The sequence below is a fragment of the Psittacula echo genome, assembly GCF_963264785.1.
Source record: "Psittacula echo genome assembly, chromosome: 4".
Taxonomy (NCBI): domain Eukaryota; kingdom Metazoa; phylum Chordata; class Aves; order Psittaciformes; family Psittacidae; genus Psittacula; species Psittacula echo.
Genome location: NC_137738.1, coordinates 106,232,041 through 106,240,792, shown reverse-complemented (window position 1 = coordinate 106,240,792; position 8,752 = coordinate 106,232,041). Strand labels below are relative to the sequence as shown.

Here is an 8,752-nt window from a genome sequence, read left to right as displayed (position 1 = left end):
GCTGAGATTTTCATGGAAAGAGGCCTGTTTTATGCTTAAAGGAGACACTGCTGGAATGCCCTCATTTTTCAAGACATCCCCATAAAACCTGTAGCCTGAAAAAGCAGTAAGGAAATGGGAAATTCTCCCCTGTCTCCAGAGGGTTGTGTTCAGGGCAATAGAGAAGGCAAGAGGGAAAAAGATACCTTCTTCCCAAATCCCTACCCCAAAGACCACCAGCACCTCTGCAGTTTGTTGTCAGTGGATGTTTTTAAGCGCGGATGAGTCTTTGGGCTGTGCTTGGAGAACCTGTGCTAAAGCTTTCTATGGGATCACGGGGACACCAGTAACCACACCACACACACAAGTTCCATTGCCTTTTTTTCTCTTTTTATTTATGGAGAGGAGGGGGTGACAATCGGGTTGGACAGGTGAGAAACTGCTCCCAAAGCCACCGCGGTGCCTCCTCTTCCCCAGGGGCTTCCTTTGCAGCTCCTATTTTGCCTTCCAGCCGGGCGGGAGGCAGCAGTAGTACTTGCAGTCGGAGGAGAAGGACCACACATCCGCCTTGGAGCACTTGCTGGAGCAGTAGCCCACCTTGGGGCAGTACTTCCTGATCTGCCCATAGCCTGCAAGGGGGAGACAGAGGGAGAGTGATTGGGTCAGAAGCGCCTCTGTGTCAGTGTCTTGCCCTCCCATCACCTTCAGGTATAAGTGTGCACAAGTGGTCACAAGGATGAGACCCTGCTTGTGGGGAGGTCCTGATCCATTCTCCCACATATCCGCGTTCGTGCCCAAGCCCAAAGCAGGAAAGGACCCTGAAGAGCACAAGCCTGAGATACCCCTGGTGCATCCCTCTCCCCACAGCTGGTGACTAAAGGACCAGCTGATAACACAGGTGTGGTTCTGGAAAGAGATGCTCCCAAGGAGAGTGCATTCATTCCCATCCTGAGAGACAGCCCAAAAGCAAAGTTCATAAAGATGCTCATCTGTGCAAGACTGCAAATGTCTGCTCTGTCTTTCAGAGACAGAATCAGTGTTCTCAGAGCAAGACAGCAAAAACAGCATCAAGCATTTTTCAGATCTTAGCTGTCCACTCAGGTCTCTGTGCTCATGCTTGTAAAAATTGCCCTCTTACTCAGAAATGGCTGAAAGGATGATGCAAAGGTCTTGAAACTGGCCCCACAGCAGCCTTGCAGTCTCAGAAACAAGTATTAGCAGTAATATCTGTATCACATTAGTAAATCAAATGTACCCAGGATTAAGCATTGACAGAGAAATTGATTTTCATAGAAGAGTCCCTCTGGTACTATGAAACTCTCTGAGTCCTCAAGAGAAGGGGCCACATCCAGCCTCTTGTCTGGCCCAGGGCTCACTCCCAAACTGGATGATGAAGTTTTAACCTCAGTTATTCCTACACAAATCTCTCTAAGGTAGTCTTTATTTTATTGTCCCTTGAAAGAAGTCATCAAAGTACCCAGCCAGGTTATAGCAGTCACCTCAGATAGCAATAACTATATTTTCAAGAGCTAAAGTTACTTTAAAAGTAGTATAGAGCTAGCATAAAGCTCATCTCACCCTGTTTGTCATCTTACCTGGAGTGGCCAGGGAGACCAGCAGGAAGACAGCGAAGACAAGGTAGAGGAACTTCATGGCTGGAGTTGATCTGGGATCTCAGCGAGGCTGGAGAGAGCTCGAAGGGAGGAGGTGATGTACAGAGAGGCTGAGGATGGTGGATTTTATAGAGCATCTCCCTGCAGAGCAGAGGATGCTGGGGAGACACAGGAATCCATCCAAGTCATACTGGACGTACAGTGATGGCATGAGTACCAGAGTTGCCCATGAGTGCCCAAGTGTGAAGGCAGCCACCTCTGTCCCCCAGACCTGGTTACCCAATATCAGATACGATATCAGCATGCTGACTTTGATGACAGCAAAAATGAATAGGGGCTGTCAATAGCAGAGTTGTTAGGACTGTGTTGATGGGTCAGAGGGACCTGATGGAGATCTGTGGGTAAATGATGAGGGGAGAAGAAGATGAGTATCACAGGGTTTAGGTCTTTCTCAACCTCTGGCAGGGATGCAAAGGCATGGACTAGCACCAAGTTGTGGCCACGATACACTGATAACTCTCCCTCCATTGTCCAGACTGGTCACCATGCGGGGCTGTTGGCTTGGAAAGGACCCCATGTTCCCATCTCCACTTGTGAAGGGAGCCGTGTCTGCAACATCTCTCTGATAACTTTAGCAAACATTGTGTTCAATGTAGTCTCCTGTTGTCTCCTCTAGCCCCTCTGATGGATGGTGGGCAGGAGCACTGAGGCTGAGAGCTCCCAGGAGCCTGGGTGAGCAGACCACTTGCAGACAACTTTGATCATGACCTCTTCCTCATAAACCCTCCAGACAGACCTGGGGCTTCAAACATGAGCAGAGCTCTGCAAGGAGCTTTTCCAACCCCAGTTCACTGGGCTGTTTAATGGCTTAATAAACAGCCAGAAAAAAAAGAGAGGGGACTGGTGACGGGGCAGAAGCTGCTGCTGCTGCTGCAAAATAACTGAATACCATCAAGCCTAGATCCACGAAGGGCAGCAGATGGATCTCTCAACACTGAGTAACAGGGCAGCAAAACATCAAATGCCAAATCAGTGTCAGTTAGTTTCAGGTTGGGAAAAAATAGATAATCTCTGTACAAATGATGGGTCTGAATCACCTAAAATGTTAGGAAAAGGTTTGGGAGTCCTTGAAGAGAGTGCTCTGAAAAGAGCAGGTAAGAACCAAAAGACGGACAATTGTACAGTAAGAAAGCAGGCTGTGGGGTATCACACTGTGATGTGTGCAATGCCTATCTCTCCATCCCTGATGTCCCACAGTAGGCAAGAAGAGGTTAAAAGAAAGGTGGCAGAGCTGGGGACTCATTGTTATAAAATTAAATATAGTGGTGCTTGCCAGCTAAGGGATGAAACACTTACTTAAGATGTTTCACAAAACCATGCAAATTACAGAGGCCTCAGGAAGACATGAACTGTGGTTCTTCAGTTTTCATAACCTAAGAAATAGGGGGGATGCAATGGTAAATAATACGTCTATTGAAAAAGTAACCACGAAAAACCTCACACTGAGCACAGCTGAAACATGGAACTCGTGCAAGAATTTCAAGAAATTGAAATGTATAGAAAGGACAAATGTATTGAAAAAGCAATTTCTAAACTAATGAGCAGGTACAAATTAAAATGTATATATAAAACCTTCCTAAGGAAGTCACCAAACTTTATGTTACTGGACGGAGCTTTCCTGAGTGTAAACACATGTTCTTAGACTCCTTCCCAGGCACTTGCTTCTGCCCAACCCAGCTCTCCACTCCGACTTGGCTCAGCCTTATGTTCCTCTCTGTGATCTTGTTTGAATACAGAAACTGGGTAAAAGTAAGGGCGAGGGGGCTGTGCACCCCTTCATCAACACCGTTTTTAACAGTTCTTTTTGTCCATTTTTTCTTTCAGACCTTCAGTGATGGGGTTTTCACACTCGCCCTATTTAATCTTTTCTGCCGTACAGACCTCTCATTACAAAGGCTTTCCCATAGTTCAGGGGAAGACCTCTTGCTGTGACTGGAGACATGGAATTCCTATTCTGGCCACCAAGAGTAGAACATGCCCTTCCAGTGCATTACCTTATATGGGTTTCAGTACCACGATGATTTCTGTCTCCTCTTTCCTGATCATCATTATTCCACTTGCTTCAGTCTTTTCTTGCTGGTCACATTTTCATAGAATCACAGAATGGTTTAGGTTAGAAGGGACCTTGAAGCTCATCCAGTTCCAACCCCCTGCCACGGGCAGGGACACCTTCCACCAGACCAGGTTGCTCCAAGCCCCGTCCAACCTGGCCTTGAACACTGCCAGGGATGGGGCAGCCACAGCTTCTCTGGGCAACCTGTGCCAGGGCCTCACCACCCTCACAGGGAAGAATTTCTTCCTAAGATCTCATCTCAATCTCCCCTCTGTCAGGTTAAAGCCATTCCCCTTGTCCTGTCTCTACCGGCCCTTGTCAAAAGCCCCCCTCCAGATTTCTTGTTGGCCCCTTCAGGCACCAGAAGCTGCTCTAAGGTCTCCCCTTCAGGAGCCTTCTCTTCTCCAGGCTGAACAAGCCCAGCTCTCCCAGCCTGTCTCCAGAGCAGAGCTGCTCCAGCCCTTGGAGCATCTTCAGGATCTCCTCTGGACTCGCTCAAACAGTTCCATGACCTTCTTATGCTGGGGGGCCCAGAGCTGGATGCAGGACTGCAGGGGGTGGTCTTATGAGAGTGGAGCAGAGGGGTAGAATCCCCTCCATCTACCTGCTGATCATGCTGCTTTCTTCTCGTACTTCTGTGGGTTTTTTCTTTTTTTTCGTGTCTTTCTATTTTTCGTCTTCTGACCCCTGTCATATTCTGAGCTCTTTTTGTCCCTTTCACTGCTTTATCGAAGCACAGTGTACAGAACTGGATGGATGCACTTTCCAAGGGGTGTGCAGTGCAGTGGGTACGTCCTGTGTTTTATGAACTTAGCCTTTGTTTATGCTCGTAGTACAATTGGTGCTGGTTTCCCAACACCATGACGTTGCTCATTTGTACCTACCTATGATCTACTGCAACCCTAATTTTCCCTGCTGAACTGCCATAAAACCAGAAACTCCTATTTCTGTGTTCTCCAGCCAAGTATTCTTGTCTGTATAGGAAAGGTAGCTTTACCTATTAATTTAATTTCTCATTAAATGATCCACTAGAACACTAACCCTGTCCTCTTCGCATCCCCTTACAACTTCTTATTTGTGAATTTAGTAAGCACACTCTCTAGACAACCATGAAAATGATTAGCAGGATAGCACTGGACTCACAACAGATTTCTGATGCCTTATGGCAATTCATTACCTGAGCTTCATTTACATATTTGCCTACATCAGCATCACAGTCCTTTCTGAATGATTTCAGGCAAAATACCCAAATATGTCTCAGGCCAAATCAATGTGATGATAGTCAGGCCAAGAGCAAGATTCTGCACGTGGGTTGGCAACCCCCAGTGTCAATACAGGCTGGGGGATGAAAGGATTGAGAGCAGCCCTGAGGAGAAGGACCTGGTGGTGCTGGTGGATGAAAAGCACCCCGTGTCCTGGGCTGCATCACCAGCAGCATGACCAGAAGGCTGACAGATGGGATTCTCCCCCTCTGCTCCACTCTAGTGAGAGCCCTCCTGCGGTCCTGCATTCAGCTCTGGAACCCCAACATAAGAAGGACATGGAGCTGTTGGAGCGAGTCCAGAGGAGGCAACAAAGATGCTCCAAGGGCTGGAGCAGCTCTGCTATGGAGACAGGCTGAGAGAGCTGGGTTTGTTCAGCCTGGAGAAGGCTCCAGGGAGACCTTAGAGAAAATTCCAGCGCTTAAACAGGGCTTAGAAGAAAGATGAGGACAGACTTTTTAGTAGGACCTGTAGGGATTGAAAAACGGAAATGGTTTTAAACTAAAAGAGGACAGATTCAGACTAGATAGAACAAAGCCCTGTTTTACTATGAGAGTGCTGAGGCCCTGGCACAGGTTGCCCAGAGAAGCTGTGGCTGCCCCATCCCTGGCAGTGTTCAAGGCCAGGTTTGATGAGGCTCAGAGCAACCTGGTCTAGTGGAAGGTGTCCCTGTCTGTGGCAGGGGGTTGGAACTGGATGAGCTTTAAGGTCCCTTCCAACCCAAAGCACTCTGTGATTCTGTGAAAATGTTGCAGAGCACCACATTTGGGGGAGACCCTTGAGGAACCTCACTGCCACCGGTCAGGGATGGATGCACCCTGAAAACTATTCCCATGATGGATCTATTCCCGGTATTGTCCATTGTGTCTGTGCCTGGCAGACAGCGTCCAGGGCTTATCAGGAAGGTGCCCAGACTGAATTCCTGCACCCCTGGGCACCAGCTCTGCTGTGGGCAGCCCCGGCTGGCACTGGGTCAAGCAGAGCCGTGCCCAGGGGCTCCATGTGTGTCGGTGGTGGAGTCCTGGTAGCCGGATCTGGGAATTGTCCCTGTGTGAGTGGCAAGGAGAAGCCACTGGAGCATGGACCTGGCTGCCTTGTGCTTTTGTGAGCAGGACCAGTGGGTCGGGGTGACATTGCACACACCAGCCAGCAAACAACACCTCCTAGGAGATGGGTTTGCTCAAGTTTCTCCTCCTGCTGCACTGCTCATGCAGGAAGCCCTCTATAAAACCCAGGACATCCGAGGTTCCCCGCTGTGGCCATCTCGGACCCACTTTGCTCGCAGTGCACTGAGATCTCTGCTAGTCTCCAGACATGAAGGTGCTGTGCGTGGTCTTTGCTGTGTTCCTGCTTTTCTCCTTGGCCACCCCAGGTAAGATGCGATGCTTGGGGGTGAAGAAAGTGAGGCTGGGGAATGGGTGCTTGTCCCCTTTCCAGCTTTTTTGCATTGGGGTGGTGGAGGTGGTTCATCTCACCCAGGTTTGCAGTGCAGATCAGCTACGTGCCCCTGGCTCTGGCTGATGATTTACCCAATTTGTGGTGAGATGAATGCCACACTGCAAAAGCCTGTCTGTACTGCTCATCTTGCCAGCAAGCTGCAGTGCTGGCATGTTTAGAGGGATGACTTTCAGGAGTCCAGCTCAATGGGGACAGAAAGCATCGGTCGTATTCTATGTTGGTCTAAACCCAAAGGCACCCTGTGCAATCCTTACTGCCCTGGAGCCAGCAAGGAGATAACTTCTGGGGATCTGCCCTCCTACAGTATCTGACGCCTTCTCTTTCAATCCATTTCTCTCTCCTTCCCATCACAGGGTACGGGCAGTCCAAGGGCAGCTGTGCCGGGTACTGTTCCCACATGTGTGCCAAGAGGGATGAGTGGACTTTCAGCCAGTCCTGTGGGAAGATGTACTGCTGCATCCCCCCACCCAAAAAGGGAAAGTGATTGTGAAAGTGCCCAGCCATGGAGGAAGAGCAGCAGTGGAGCTCCCAGCGCTGTATTCATGGTGTGACCGACACCGTGTTCACTGCTTTGAAGTAAAGATGGGCAGATGCGATTCCTGTGTGCTGTGTGGTTCATTCACCTCCTGGGTAAGGGAGTGCCAGGAAGAGGATCTGCAGCCAGACCTCTCTGAACTGTGATCAGTACACACCTTTGACAGTCCCAGACCCACAACACCAAAGTGACATACTGGAAGAGAGAAGGATTTAGGATTTTCCCATTATCCCATTGCTTCAAAGCAGGATGGTGACAATGCCTGGGGAGGGCCAATTGCCTAATAGTGTGTCTCCTTTCTCCACAAGCTGCATCCCAGTTTAGTTTTAGGGAACACAACGGCCCCCAAATCTCCATCAGATCCATCCAGCCTCTGCACTGGGGACCTCATTCCTACTGGGGGGGTAGAGGCTGGAGCCACCACATTCCCCTTGCACTCCCAAAATCCCATTCCTGCGGTGCCTATAAAGCATCCTCATCCCAGTGCAGCCACTCAGGTTTTGTGGTCCCATGGCTGTTCTGGACACACTTGCACAAAGCAAGTGACATTTCAACATTGCCTGTGACTAGATTATTCCAGTGGGAATCACCGATAATGGAAGAACAGACAAGATGACTTCTTCAGTGTCCACTTCCCTATGGTAAACTATTCACTCCAGGCATTCTGCAGGGGAACATGGAGCAGTGTGGTGTTGGATGGCTCAGAGCAAAGGGCAGCCAGACAAGCATCAGGAGCAATATTGGAGGGTGACATGTCAAAAAGGGTCAACTCCCTGACTGGCTCATGGAACAGAAAACAGCCCTGTTTCTCTGAAACCCTCTAGGAAATAGAATAAGTTTTCAGTCCTGGGTCCTTCCAAACCCAGGAAAAGGCTGCATTGGTCCTGGACTGAAGGATGCTGCACAAGAAGAGAGGTGATACGGACCGCTCTCTCTTACAGAAAGACTGCTTAATTTCTGCAGGGGAAGGGTCTGTGTCTCCTCTCTTCCGCAGCATCCTCTGTGGTCAGTGAAGATTTTGGCACTACAGCCAGTACAGAGTTGGGGGGAAAGTAATTTCTTCATAAGGCTAATTCCTGCTTTGTTCAAAACGCCTCTGGTTGTAATGGGAGTCTGAATTCACGGTGCCTGAAGGCACATCTTTGCTGCCAACCAGAGAGGTGAATCCACCCTTTGTGTCTGTATGTGCATCAGAACGTGCTGCAAGGGGCTCGCTGCCAACTGCTGCGGTCCAAATGACTGTGCACCAGGCAGTTCTGGGCAAACAGCTATAACCTAGCGAGCAGCTTTATGCTCCTTTATTTTATCCACAGGACAATCTGATAATCTGTGTAATCTGATAACTACGAGTGTAAAGACTGTCCAGGGATACAGGAATCCTGATAAAGCTGTGGGATTTATGATACTTGTGTTGCTAAGAGGAATGAGTCTGTTTTTTAAAGAGGTGCATAGTGTGAGATACTGGGTTTGAGGGAGTTAACATCTAGTCTACATAGGCTGAGATCAGGCAAGGAAAGGCAGCACGTAAATGTCACACTTGGGACAGGATGGTCCATCAAGAGCCACAGACTTCAAGCTTCACCTGACCCTGTACAATAGGATACGAAAGAAGGAAAACTCACCTAAAATAACCAAGTGTTGGTAAGAAAACTTCACACACACACGAGGTTGAAAGTTTGGTAAATAATAAAAGTTTCAAACAGAAACACTGAACAACAACAACAACAACAACTTTTGTTGTTTCTTTCCTATTTTCCCCCCAAAACAGGTAAGAACGATGTGAGGAGAGTGA

The 8,752-nt window shown here is 48.8% G+C and overlaps 1 protein-coding gene across 1 annotated transcript; it reads right to left on the bottom strand.

The window, feature by feature from the left end:
• Window positions 1–474: 474 nt before the first annotated feature.
• LOC308220158 (small basic protein 2) lies at window positions 475–1,632 on the bottom strand (the record flags this gene model as incomplete). The annotated part of the gene is made up of 2 exons (XM_080615952.1): window positions 475–608; window positions 1,575–1,632. 2 exons carry the CDS (start codon window positions 1,630–1,632, stop codon window positions 475–477), a joined length of 192 nt encoding a protein of 63 aa, XP_080472078.1.
• Between the last annotated feature and the right edge of the window lie 7,120 nt (window positions 1,633–8,752).